General features: G+C 42.5%; 1 protein-coding gene across 1 annotated transcript in view; it reads right to left on the bottom strand.

Annotated features, from left to right (window-relative positions):
* Positions 1-14,494, bottom strand: part of EPS8L3 (EPS8 signaling adaptor L3) — a gene marked incomplete at its 3' end in the record, with an annotated part of 344,360 nt that overhangs the window by 274,967 nt on the left and 54,899 nt on the right. The window contains exon 2 of the mRNA XM_082246387.1: positions 12,532-12,574. Coding sequence (XP_082102513.1) covers positions 12,532-12,557 — 26 coding nt within the window. The 5' untranslated portion in view covers positions 12,558-12,574. The remainder of the gene's footprint in view (positions 1-12,531; positions 12,575-14,494) is intronic.

Genomic DNA, 14,494 nt, shown 5'->3' with positions numbered 1-14,494 from the left:
TATTGATTTTTTTCTACAACCTATTGTAAGCAATCTCCTGGCTTTTCATCACCTGTACCTCGAGCCACACCAGAGAGGCAGCGGGAGATTAGGGAAGTTAACGAGTGGCTGAGGAGCTGGTGTAGTAAGGAGGGTTTCGGGTTCCTGGAGAACTGGGCTGACTTCTCAGTCGGTCACCGGCTCTTTGGTAGGGACGGATTGCACCTAAATGGGGTGGGTGCAGCCGTACTGGGTGCAAGGATGGCCAAAAAGTTAGAGGGGCTTTTAAACTAGGGAATGGGGGGGAGGGTACAGATGTAGAGTTAGCCAGTGGAAAGCAAGTTTCAGAGGGCAGATATGGGGGCATTAGCGGTAGGGTGTTCGGAGCTCCTAAACCCAGGGTGGGTATGGGGAAAAATCAAGAGAGCAGCCTAAAAACATCAAATGAAGATAAATGTAACCGATCAAAATTAAGAGGGTTGTATGCCAATGCCAGAAGCCTGGCCAACAAGATGGGAGAGCTGGAGCTGCTGATGTTTGAGGAGGACTTAGATTTTGTGGGGATAACTGAGACTTGGTTTGACAGCTCTCATGATTGGATGGCGACCATTCAGGGGTATTCCCTTTATCGCAGAGATAGAGAAGGTAAAAAAGGGGGAGGGGTATGTCTGTATATTAAGAACAGTGTACAGGTAAATATGAGGGATGATATTAATAATGGAGCTAAGGACGAGGCAGAATCCCTATGGGTAGAGCTTCAAAGGGAAGGCACGGCGGGGAAGGTAATATTGGGCGTATGCTATAGGCCCCCCAACCAGAGGGAGGAGGGTGAGGCGGACCTCCTTTTACAGATAGGATTGGCAGCAAGGATGGGAAACATCATTATAATGGGGGACTTTAATTATCCAGATATAGACTGGGCAGAAGGAACCGCGCACTCAGCCAAGGCTAGGCAGTTCCTAAATGTTTTGCAGGACAATTTTATGGGTCAGATGGTGAATGCACCGACAAGAAACAATGCGGTACTTGACCTACTGATTACCAACGATACAGACCTGATCACGGATATAGAAATACGGGACAACTTAGGAAACAGTGACCATAGGTCAATAAGTTTCAGTATTAATTACAGTAATAGGAAGCAGAGGGGTAATATAAGAACACTGAATTTCAAAAGAGCCAATTTCCCTAAACTGCGCTTGCTGCTAGAAAATATCAATTGGGATAGAACCCTGGGAACAAAGAACACGGAGGAAAAATGGGAGCGCTTCAAGAGCATACTAAACAGGGGGATTGGCCAGTGCATTCCAAAGGGAAATAAATTTAAAAGAGCAAAAATAAACCCTGGATGGCTAAACTCCAACATAAAAATGTATATTAGTGCTAAAGAAAAGGCCTTCAAAAAATACAAGACTGAGGGGTCATTGGCAGCATTTAAGCATTACAAAAAGTGTAATAAGAAATGTAAAGACGAAATCAGGGCGGCTAAAATAGAACACGAGAGACATATAGCGGAGGAGAGTAAAAAGAACCCCAAGAAGTTCTTTAAGTATATAAACAGTAGGAAAGCGAGGCCAGAACACATTGGCCCCATAAAAGATGACAAAGGAAATATGGCCACTGAGGACAAAGAAAAGGCGGAAGTGTTAAATAATTTCTTCTCTTCAGTCTTCACAAAAGAATCGGGGGGCTACACAAACCCAGCTTGTAAGGCCGAACTAAATAATACACCTCAGGAAGTGCCGCCATGGCTAACAGAGGATAGACTTAGAGCTAAACTAGAGAAACTTAACATAAATAAATCCCCGGGACCGGATGGCTTGCACCCGAGGGTTCTTAATGAGCTCAGCCAGGTGATTGCCAGACCATTATTCTTGATCTTTAAGGATAGTTTACAGACGGGTATGGTGCCAGCTGATTGGAAAAAAGCCAACGTGGTACCAATATTTAAGAAGGGGCAGAGATATATCCCGGGTAACTATAGGCCGGTCAGCCTAACATCTGTAGTCTGCAAAATTTTGGAGGGGATGTTAAGGGACCACATACAAGACTTTAGTAATGAAAACGGTATTATAAGTAGTAATCAGCATGGATTTATGAAAAATCGTTCCTGCCAAACCAATCTATTAACCTTCTACGATGAAGTGAGCAGCCACCTAGATAAAGGTAAGCCTGTGGATGTGGTGTATCTGGACTTTGCAAAGGCCTTTGACACTGTTCCCCACAAACGATTACTGTACAAACTAAGGAAGGTAGGTATGGATCATAAGGTGAGTACCTGGATAGAGAACTGGCTCCAGGGGAGAATACAGAGGGTGGTGATTAATGGGGAGTACTCGGATTGGGCGGGTGTGGAAAGTGGGGTCCCCCAGGGTTCTGTCCTGGGACCAATCCTGTTTAATTTGTTCATAAATGATCTAGAGGAGGGGATATCTAGTACAATCTCAGTATTTGCAGATGATACTAAACTAGGCATGCCAATATCTTCTATGCAGGATGTGGAAACCTTGCAAGCAGACCTGAACAAAATAACTCTGGTCCGGCCACATCTGGAGTATGCTGTCCAGTTCTGGGCACCGGTCCTCAGGAAGGATGTGCTGGAATTGGAGAAAGTCCAGAGAAGGGCAACAAAAATAATTAGGGGAATGGAGGACATCAGCTATGAGGAAAGACTACAAGCACTGAACCTTTTCTCTCTGGAGAAAAGATGATTGAGGGGGGATATGATATCAATGTACAAATACTGTACTGGTGACCCGAGCATAAGGAACAAACTATTCAGAGATAGGAGATACAATAAGACACGTGGCCACTCACTAAAACTTGAGGAAAGGCGGTTAAACCTTAAAGTGCGTAAGGGGTTCTTCACTGTAAGAACGGTAAGGATGTGGAATTCTCTTCCACAAGCAGTCGTATCAGCAGGGAGCATTGATAGTTTCAAAAAACTATTAGATGGACACCTTAAAGACCACAACATACAGGGGTATACAATGTACGGTTAAAGCATGGACACCTTAAAGACCACAACATACAGGGGTATACAATGTACGGTTAAAGCAAACGCACACACACATCATAGGTTGAACTGGATGGACTGATGTCTTTTTTCAACCTCACTAACTATGTAACTATGTAAGAGATTCCAGTCAAGTTCTGGATTCACTAAAGGCCTACACTTGGGAAAACAACTATGGGTGGGCATCCCTACATGTATGCTCACTTTGTACATCAATTTCCCATAATATAGGCTTAAAGGCTTTACAATATCTTCTTTATAGGGACCTTACGATAAATTCCCGACAGGCACAGTTCTTAATTGAAGGTACTGAATTTTGTCTTCAACACAACTACTTTACTTTTTTAGACAAATTCTATCTTCAATTGCAGGGCACGGCAAAGGGAGCTAATATTGCTCCGTGTTACACAAACATCACTATGAGCTAATGGGAGGAGCTGTGCGTCATAATCCTTTTGCTCAGCACGTCGTCTATTATGGGCGATACATTGAGGACGTGCTGATCATCTAGAGTGGTACCGAGGAGCAGTTCCTCTCTTTCGTGTCCGATTGTAATAATTACACTCTAGGTTTACAATTCACACATGTTTTAGATCCAGACAAGTTAGTCTTCTTGGATCTGGAGTTGACACATGAGCATGGGAGATTAATTTAAAAAAATCATTGCAAACTAGTGGCAACTCATATCTGCACTATTATAGCTGCCACCACCCTACATGGCAGAATAATATTCCAGGTGGTCAGTTCAAACGACTGCGTCGAAACTGTTCAAAAAGAGAAGATTATATCAAACAGGGCCAATTACTTGTAGTAAAACTACGTGAAAAAGGTTTTCCCAAACCACTATTAAATTAAGCTTTTCTGAAATATGAAACATTGCCTTGTTCCCGATCCACTATAACTGAACGTGAACCCTCTGAGTCAAAAACCGCCAGATTTGTCACTAATTATAATGACAACTATCACAAGATTACCCATACCTTTCGAAAACACTGGAATATTCTATTAATGGATCTGGTACTAGCCAAAACATTACCTGAGAAGCCTCAAGTCACATTTAGGAGAGCTAAAATCCTTAAAAACATGATAGCCCCAGTAAGTTATAAAACAAAAATCAGAAAAAAAACACCATGGATATTCAGTGTTTTTTTGATGATAGAGTAGGTATCTTTCAATTTTGAAAAAGAGGTTGCCTCACCTGCCAATCTATTACTCATGGCAAATCAAGCTTAATGACCGTAAAGGTCAGACCTTTAATATTAGACAGTTTATTACTTGCTCCACTGAGTATGTGGTCTATGTGCACTGATGTCCTTGCAATCTTTTTTATGTCGGCCGCACCACACGCACTCTTCGTAAACAAATAGGCGAACGTAGAAAGTTGATTAAGGGTGGTAATGATAAACATAGCGTACCCCAACATTTCCTAAATTTTCACAATAAGGACTTCAAATTAATGGAAGTCATGGCCATTGAACTTATTGGGGGTCAGACCATGACCGACAATGAGAGATTCACTTTACTTTGTAAACGTGAGGCCTTTTGGATATTCAAATTAAATTCACTATTTCCCAATGGTCTAAACGAAGAAATGTATTTGTGCAATGTGGGATGATGAAAGGATTTTAGAAGGCTCTAAAGATATAAAAAGATATAATTTTAGCTATAATCTTTATGAATAATATATACAGGGCCAGATTAACGTAGGGGCTATTGGAGCTGCAGCTCCAGGCCCCTACCTTTTATATAGGCCCCGGGTTGGCCATATTCACTGTTACCGCTCTTCTGTCACTTGTAAACACAGAAGTCTGGCTTCTATGCTCGCTTCCCCAGGCAGCTCCCTCAGAACCTCCCCACACAGCACGAAGGCCGGACAAGGAGGGACAGTTGCCGATGCATGGATGTGTTTATGGGCTTCAGAGACAGCATCCCATGTTGAATTAGGCATGCATGGCTGCACCCTTCCTCCTCTGGGTGCATGCCAAGGCACGGCCCTTAAGGCCCTTCAAAATCCTCAGCACCAAGCCCATGATGCTCTTAATCCGGCCCTGAATATATATCCTGTTATAATAAGCCCTTATATCTCTACCAATTAACAACAAGGTCTTTTGACTGTCGCGATAGACCGTATATCATATTAACTTATTACACATAATCTGCTCAGATCTTGGACCCTAACAATGCCTAGAGCTAAGATCAATGGTCAACATCTACACACATCTTTGCGGCAGGCGTGTGCGTGTGTGTGTTTGTGTACGCGTGTGTATGTGTACACATAGATATATATATATATATATATGTGTGTGTGTGTATTCATTTTTAAAAGAGTTTTTATTATCACATTTTCTCTGGTTTATTTATCATTTTTCCCAGTCACTATATATATATAGTATATAGTGACTGGGAAAAATTATAAATGAACCAGAGAAAATGTGATAATAAAATTTTTAAAAAATGAATACACATATATAACAATATATATATATATATAACAATATATATATATATATATATATATATATATATATATTTTTTTTTATTATATATATTTTTTCTTGTTCTCTTGGTCCCTTGCCTGGGCTGATATGCTCAATAGAGATGGTTTTGCTTTTTTATTATTATTCATCTCTTAATCTGTGTGGAGTCTGCATCCTGTACGTGACACTGATGGACTAATAACCTTTCAAATTACCATAATTCAAGCCCGCCCCAGGGGTGAAACCCTCTTAGTTTTTCCCCTCCCAGTCTTTACATTTAAGGAGGATTGGTCAGTTCCCGTCACATGACTTGACAAGGCTCAGGCGCATGAAATATGTTGCCATAGAGACAGGACCAACCCTCCGAAGCTTGCCTTCCAGTGCCTTTCATCCTCCATTTATTCCGGTGTAAGTTAGAAAACCATACCTCGTTAGAATTCCATACCCTCGTCACTTCCTGTCTGAAACAACTGAGCAGCGTAGCAGTGCGCATGCTCAGAGCCCCGGATACGTCATGGAACAGCAGAGAAGATGACAAGTGCGCATGCTCGGAGGGTATGAAATTATCACGGCACTGTGTGTAATATTATACTTGCGGCGGTTACATTAAAACAGTTTAGCTGCAACATGGGTCATCTCCACTGCTATCCCTGTCACTTCCCTGATCTCGGCTAATAAATATAAAAGCGGCGGCAGGTGTATGAAATGTAAGTGACGGCGATCTCTGCTCCGTGATCCGCTTTTATATTTATTAGCCGAGATGAGTGAAGTGACAGGGATAGGAGCGGAGATGACCCATGTTGCAGAGGAGCTGTTTTAATGTAACCGCGGCAAGTGTAACGTTAAACACACTACTTTGATAATTTCATACCCTCCGTAGGTGCACTGGAAGTGACGAGGGTATGGTTTTTTCACGGAACACCAGTTTCCAGGCACAGTGATTGACGTCATCACTAAGAGCCCCTTCTACTTCCGGCTGTCCAGTGCGTTCGTGGAACGCAACCTTCTTCCAATCCATCTCGGACACGTGTCCACCAGCTGTCCTGGCTCTTTCATCTAGATTGGTGTCTCCCCCCAGTCAGAGCCTTCCATTGGCTTGCCCCTCTGCCAACAAGTGTGGCTATCCATCTTCAATGGTGTGGACAAGGATGCAGATGAAACCACAGAGGACATAGGAAGGCTACTATCAAGGTACTACCCCACTCTTTTAATAGAACTGTAATTTATCTGCAATTTCTGAAGTTTTCCCTAATAAACATGGATTTTTAAATACACTCATTGAGGATTTTTTCCAGTCCCTGTACAGTTCTGGTCATGATCATCAGTGGATCTATTTTCATCCAAGCCTGTCCTTTAGCGCTCTAGTATACTATATTGTGTTTTTTTTATGGAGAGGTAGGCCTATGAGAAGGGAGTTGCAATAGTCAAGGCGAGAGATAACAAGGAGTAAATGAGTAGCTTGGTGGTTTCATTAGTTAAAAATGGGCAAATTTTAGAGATGTTACAGAGGTGATGCCTACAAGCCTTTGACAACGATTGGATTTGGGGTTGAAAGGACAGGTCAGAGTCTAGGTTTACACATAATACCCTGGCGTGAGGGACTGATAGTTCCAATATTTATCTTGATGAAAAAGGGGGGCACCGGTGGGGGCGGGGGATATTATCAGCTCAGTTTCAGATAGATTTAGTTTAAGGAAGTAGTGCGACATCCATGCTGAAATGTCAGTTATTACATTAGCAAAGTGAGAGGAGACTAAAGGAGTAAGGTGAGGAGTAGAGAGATGGATTTTGGTGTCATTGGTGTAGTGTAGAGGTGGTAATGGAAGCCATGGGAGGTTATCAAGTTATCAAGTAACCAAGGGAAGAAGTGTAGATAGAGAAAATAAGGGGTCCAAGAACAGAGCCTTGGGGAACCCCTACAGAAAACGGAAGTGGAGAGGAGGAGACAGAGTCATAAGTAACACTGTAGGAGTGCTGTGATAGGTAGGTAAGTTACTGAGGTTTGGCCAGTGTGCAGGTGTATCGGTGGGTTTTGTGTGGTTAACCCTCGGTTTCCCATAGACTTTCTGTTGATATAGCAGCTGGTTATACTGAATTAAAGGTCCTTGTTTGGGCTCTTTGTGTTATGGGGAAATAATGTTCTGTCCAGCTCTTCCACAGTCTCTTACTTGCAAATCACTGTCACGTGCCTTCCCAAAGGAAAAAAATATATACGTTTCTGTGCTGAAACACATTGCCAAGAGATATTACATTGGTTTAAAAAAGAAAAAGCAGCAGCAATTATGAATTATGCCCTGTAAAATACACATGCAGCTGCTGAGAAGTAAAATGCATATGGATCTAGGGAAAGGCTGTAGAAAGAAAAATAATTGTTTTCAGTAAAACTTAGAAAATATAAGCTTTCAAATACACATATTTAGATTTGTAAGACTGTAGACAGTGCATGTGGAGAGGCTGTAAAGAGACTGCAAAACACATGTCAACAGCATTAACATGTAAATATCCTTGCCTTAAATTCAACAAGATGCATAGCATTTTAGTCACTAAAGGACATTCAGTAATGAATTACATTTACTTTAAGCAAACCTCCCAACTTTTTGAGATGGGAACTAGGGACACCTATTTGGAAAAGTATGTAGGCATAGGGCACGCCCCCTGCCACACCCCCTTAAATGAGATTTATACAAAAAAGTATTAGTTATACCTACAAGTGCTTTTTTTTTTTGTTTACCACTACTATTCCTTTATACAGGCTTTTGAAATTTACAAATGCAGCAACTTAGAAACTGGATGAAGGGTTTAGAGCTGGGAAACACTTTTTGAAAGATAAAAGGTGCATTTTATATACAACTGTATAGATCAGACCAAAAATGAGTAACAAATGAGGAGGAAAGAGGGACAGAGAGACTTTGTTCCAAATCAGGGACAGTCCCTGAAAATCAGGGACAGTTGGGAGCTATGCTTTACGACACCAGTGTACAATATGTACGCAGCTTTATTAGACTGTAATCTGAGAGGCAGAAACCAGGCATTTTTTTGGAATAAAAACTTAGAGTGTATTATTTCAGAGACAATAGCTAGACATATTGTGGGATTGCTGTCCAGTATATAAGAAGCTTTATTAGGCAACAATTAAAGGAGGGGAGATTAGGGTGGTTTTATGTTGAAATGTTTTATGATGTTATGATCTTTAATAGACAATAAAAAGGAAATATGCAGAGCTGATAAGCAATGATTGTGAATTAAAACCAATAGTGTATTTAATCAGAGACAACATCTGGAATCTTCATACATATGTAGCACCCTCACAGGTAGGTGCTAGGCAAATTATAAAGGGTGGCCTTGTCTGCTTATCAGATGGGCCTTAATTGTTCAGCTAGGCTGTCATGTGTTCCCAGGTGTGCCTGTTGAGCTTGGGGAGTCTCCCCACTGTGTCAAATGGGGGCTCTCATTGGACAGTGGAGGAAACTTGACCAATAGCACACCAGGGCTTGTATCTGTCCCAGAGGGCAGATTATGCCGCAAGGAATCCTGGGATGGGGTATAAGTCTGAGGGGAGCAAATGATGGAGCGTCTTTTGCGGGAAGCAGAGTCCCAGGAGGAGGGTGACGGCTATCTCTCCTCCTGTCAACGTGTGGAAGGTGTCCTGGGCAGTCGGCCTAGAGGACAACAGGTTGAGCTGAGCTGCAGAGAGGGATCCAGTGTGCTGTGGACCAAGTGGGGATGTTGGGGTGGACGTTTCCAGGAAAGCAGTGTCGTGAGTACTGTAAACTGCCCAGGGGTCTGCCTAGGACAGGGGACCACTCTGGAAGGTCAGAGGGATCCAGGAGCCAGCTAGCCAGAAGAGGAGGCTTAGAAAGGGGTTTGCCAGAGTCTAAGCCCTGAAGAGAAGTCTGTAAAGAGGGTGCCAGTGTGGGCCCTGAAGAGTTGAGAGTTGCAGCAGTGTTTACAAGTAGCTACCTCAGCCAGGAGTGCTAAAGGGAGCAGTACAAAGGACTTTGTGTCTCCGGGGAGTGTCAAAGTCAGTTAAGTGTTAACAGACAGCAAGTCAGCGTTAACAAGCGCCAACCGGCGTTGACCGACATTCAGATGGCATCAAGTCAGCGTCGAGAGGCATTTTTTTCAGTTGTCCCATTACTTTGTGAATAGTTGAGCCAGAGGAGTATCCCATTCATTCCCTTCTCCAATCCAAGTTCCTAAATAAATACAAAACCTAAGATGCTGGACTGTTTCCTGTCTCAGTGCTCACACTTGGAGAACATGCCCAAATGTGCTGTTGTTGCTAGCGGTAACCCTGGCGGACCCACATCCAGCAAAATGGCTGGGAATTCTGCTACACATAATATCCATGAATATTGTACAGACTCCTTGCACACCACGTAAGCTGGTTTAGTAGGCCACAATTTTAGAGGGAGAGACCAGTGAGGTTATATCATGAAATTAAAATTAGAATGTCTTATTTCAGAGACAGCAGCCAAAATATTGTTCAGACTTGATGCCCAGCATATAAGCAGGTCACAAACATGCCACAAATTAGTCAGAAGAGGCTATGCAGGCTTTTATGTAAACAAATTAAGAAGAATAGAGTGTTTTATTTCACAGAAAAAAAATGGAAAATTGTACAGTGGATGCACACTATGTAAGCAGTTTAAGATGGAGAGACCACCAGGCAGGTTTTAATAAACAAATTAAAATCTGAATGTATTGTTTTATAGAAATGCTGCAGTGGGAGGGAGTGACCAAGCAGGTTTCATCAATAAGTCAAATGAATATTGTTTTATTTCACAGAAAAAAGCACAAACAATTTTACAGAGTGGATGCACACTATATAGGCAGTTTTACTAATCTGCAATTAAAGAGCAAAAGGCCAGGCAGGCTTTACTTTAAAACAAAGAAAAATTGTACAGACTCGATGGACAGTATATAGGCAGATTTACTAAGATATAGAAATCAGGCAGGTTTTATCCTGAAATAGATATGTATTACTGAACCCCTATTTAAACACACCTCCTTTAAGCCACGCGCAAAATGTAGCATATTTTAAACCACACCCACTTTTTGCCACAGCACGCTTTGTGCGCCACATTATTTTTTCCTGCAGTCCCCGGGGCCCACTTTTGATTTTGCACACAGGCCCACTAATTTAATGATACACCCCTGGTTCAGGCCCTGTCTGCAACTTCAGCCAGGTCTGCACATGGTGGTTAGAAAAATGCTCCTACTTTCAGTGATCTGAGATCAGCTGCACTTTTGGCATGAGAGGGAACCCTGCTGCCAACTGGAAATGTGGCACATTTCTGATGAGGGTGCAGAACCTACTACCCCTTCTAGCTGCATGTGCAGAACTTCTGCCTCTCCTTTTAGTGCCTGCGTGACATTATAAATATAGATGAAGGCCTAATTTTATTAGCAGCTATTGCAGTAGTGGTGATTTGGCTCTAAAGTTTACTGCACAAGTATGCAGCCATGTGCTGCAAACAAAGGGCAATTCACACTGCTGACACTGACAATAAAAAAAAAAAAAAAAAGTAAAGTAAAAAAAAAAAAAAAAAAAAAAAAAAGAAACAATAGAACACAGCAGCAGCTAACCAGCACCTGAAGTTGTTGCTGACATACAAAAAGGTAGACCTAGAAAATACTGTTGGATCTATAAACTGTGAACACATAGGATTATGTATCCCACCACGCTGGAGTGCACACTAAAAAAGAAACCTAAGAAAAAGAAATGCATTACAAATGTTATGGATATTATTCATGACTTTAGTGTGAATGCTATGAAAACTTCTTAATACATAGACCCTTAAAGCGGAGTTCCGGCCTCAAAATCGACTTTACACCATCCGCTTGCTGTAATGTAGCTGAAAAAGAATTGGATAATTTCAATTTTTTTTTTTATTTACTTACCTTGTTATTAAAGAAAATATACTTACCTTCCTTCCTCTTTCTCCCTCTGCGGCCCCGGCCCACGCCGTCTCTTCCTGCTTGCATTGACTCCTGGGAGCCAAACATCATCGCTCCCAGGAGTCAATGCCCCTGCATCGGCCCTGTTTGTCAGTTCCGGTGCAGGCGTGTTATTCCCTGCTGAACAGCTTCTGGGCATGCCCAGAAGCTGTGCAGGGATGACGCGCCTGCTCGGGAAGTGACGAGCAGGGCCAGTGCAGGGCATTCTGAGACTCCGACGTCACCGTAGAGGACACCAAAGAGGACGCTCTGGCTTCAGCTGCCCACACCTGAGATGGCAGCGCAGGACAAGACATTTTCAAGGTAAGTATTTCTTCTAAAAGGTAAGTGAACTCGGGGACAGTTCAGAGGCTATCGTTGCTGAAATGCACTGTATATAGCACTGTTTAGGACTATTAAGTATAGCATTAACAATCTTCCTGCAAACACTCGAACCTGAGTCTCACCCCTAATTACAGACCCAAAAAACTATTTTTATTTAGAAACCTTTAGCAAATAATCAACACAATAATATTCTTCTTTGTGTGTTTCACAAATGTTTTAGTCCTCAGTTTCAATGCATCATGTCTTCTAAAATCTCTTTCTCAATATGCTCTAAGTACAGCAACTGCACTGCCAGTTGTAGTAATTTACACTGCTCAGGAAGAACCCCTATGGAGATGAGAGGGATCTTTTCAAAAGTCACATGCTCATTTTCTGGCCAAAGCTTAAATATTAAAAGATGCTTTAAAACATTAAGGCCCTGTTCAAACTAGTTCAATTTCTGATGGAATTTGAGTTGCACAGAATCACATGACAGTGGAAATAACATTGTTTTCAAAGGTGCCATCAAAGGTTCACATCAATGCAACTCAACACAGCCCAATTTTGGAAAAGGTTCCTGCACTACTTCGGTGTAATCCAGTGCAATTGGGGCCCCATAGAATAGACAAACCACATCCAACTAACATCCAAGTTGCACTAGATAATCGCAGTGAAAGATAAAAAATCTTATCACAGCAGTGTGAACCTAGCCTGAAACAAATTTTGGATCATTTATAAAAACATGCTTTGTTACACGCACATACGTTAACTTTGCAATTCCGTAAAATTACTTACTCTATCGCATTCAGGAAATCATCCATAATTGTAGTGGTTAGACCTGTATAAGAAGAAAAAAAATGCGTATATAGTTAATTGTCTGTGAACATTTGTATCCCTTTGTGAAGATTTTAGCTGTTATCATAATTTGTCAAAATTTATAAAAGGCCTCTAACAGAAATAATGTATAAAATATTGAGAGGATTTTATTTGCGAACAATTAAGCTCTTACAATCATAGGCGTAGCATAAGGGGCCCCAATTGCCCCATGCTCCAGGGGGCCTGTGCAGCTGGTTGTCAGAGCACTCAATGTCATGTGCACCCAAGAGAGAGTTCGGTGCTCCCAGCAGTGTACATAAGCTGATGGGGAAGTGCTGAACCATTCTAGAGAAAGGGGGCCCGGAAGTCATTCTTGGATGGACAGTGCTGGGACAAAGCGGAGACCCATGTAAGTCTGTTCCCCAGTAAGCTGCCAAATTATTTGCATTCAGCTCAACTTTTTTGCACTTTCTATTAAGGGGAACGATTGTGTCTGTGGCTGTAGCACGTCACTGCACTTTCTAGCCCATGTCTGTCTCTTGCCCTCATATACGGCATCCTGCTGATCTCTGCTAAGCATGGAGGTATTGTAAGTGTCTGTGGAGGTTCTTATCTGTGCACAAAGTTATTGCTGTTTCTCTCTTAATGCTCTATAGATCAGCTGGATCATGCCTGGAACTTTTCTTTAGCTTGCCAGAGTACATCTCCAATGCTGCTAAAAGTGGTTGTAAAGCCTCAAGGTTTCATTCCCCAACCCCCCCCAAACTATTGCACAGAGCTTTAATTTAACTTTAACTATCTTTGGTTGCTTCTTATTCTTTCAATATTCCTGCCTGCTATTTAATTTTTATCTTGGAGTATACAAGTATTTAGGATTAGGCGGGCCTGGCTGTCACACACTGTTTGGTTGCTATTATTTGCTATTGTGGGCTCTATGCAGCTGATGAGATGGGTTATCATCCATGATAGTATTGGCCATGGCTCCTGTGATATTTCACTGTGACCCCAACTTTGGTTGGTTGTGTGTTCACCATAAGCCCCTGCACAGAGGGGAGAATTCTCAGAGAAGCACAAAGTCCAATGTTCATTATTCTAGGACCAATGCTTTCTTCTGGTGAGGCACCTCACATAACTTGCCCTGACCAAGACCCACCCCAGACTCTCACCGCCTAATGAAGGGCTGCCGTAGTTTTGAGAGTCCCAGCATGGGGGCTAGGAAGGAGCTGATTGGAATGTATGCTAGAGATGTAGTCCCAAGCAACAGTGGTTCCTAGCAACCAGTCAGATGTCTCCTTCACTCAGAGTGGCTGCTAGGGCTCAGGGTTCTTGTGTTGGTTGTGCAGCGTCTTTAGATCACCCCAGTGCTGGATTCTACAACCTCTGTATCTGGAGTAAAGATCTCAGACCCTGGAGCACATTGTGGCTGTATGATCAACCAGTTATTTTTTACTTAAAAAGACAAATGGCCAGGTTGGATTTTTGTACACCGTTGCTGTTGACTCTTTAAGTGAAGACCAGCCCCAGTGATATCTGAGCACATAAACGTGAACCCCTGGCCTATAAGTGTATGCTTATGTAGGGTGTTGTGGAAATTGTATTAATATTTGTGTGGACATTATTCAGGAAGTGTTTTATTCAGTGGTGGCTGGTCAATAGGGGGCGCCGCCCCCCCAAGGCTACCGTAACATCAGCATTAAAAAAAAAAAGTGTACCTTTAATGGCAGCGGCTGGCTATGGGAGTGGTGGGGGTTTTGGCATCATGTGCCTCTGTCTTGTAAGCTGATTGGCGTCTTTTTAGAGTGTCCTCGGGGTGCAGAGCTCTGCGCCCCGAACACTCCCACTCAGGATTGCCATCCTGTGATTGGTCCAGGACGTTCGACGTCGTAGGGGCGGTGCTTGGGCGTCACTCTGTATGATGCAGACGTCTTTCCACTCTGAGTGA

This window comes from Pelophylax lessonae, assembly GCF_965119305.1.
Source record: "Pelophylax lessonae genome assembly, chromosome: 2".
Lineage (NCBI taxonomy): Eukaryota > Metazoa > Chordata > Amphibia > Anura > Ranidae > Pelophylax > Pelophylax lessonae.
The sequence above is the reverse complement of the archived record's forward strand: the minus strand, read 5'-3'. Positions and strand labels throughout refer to the sequence as shown.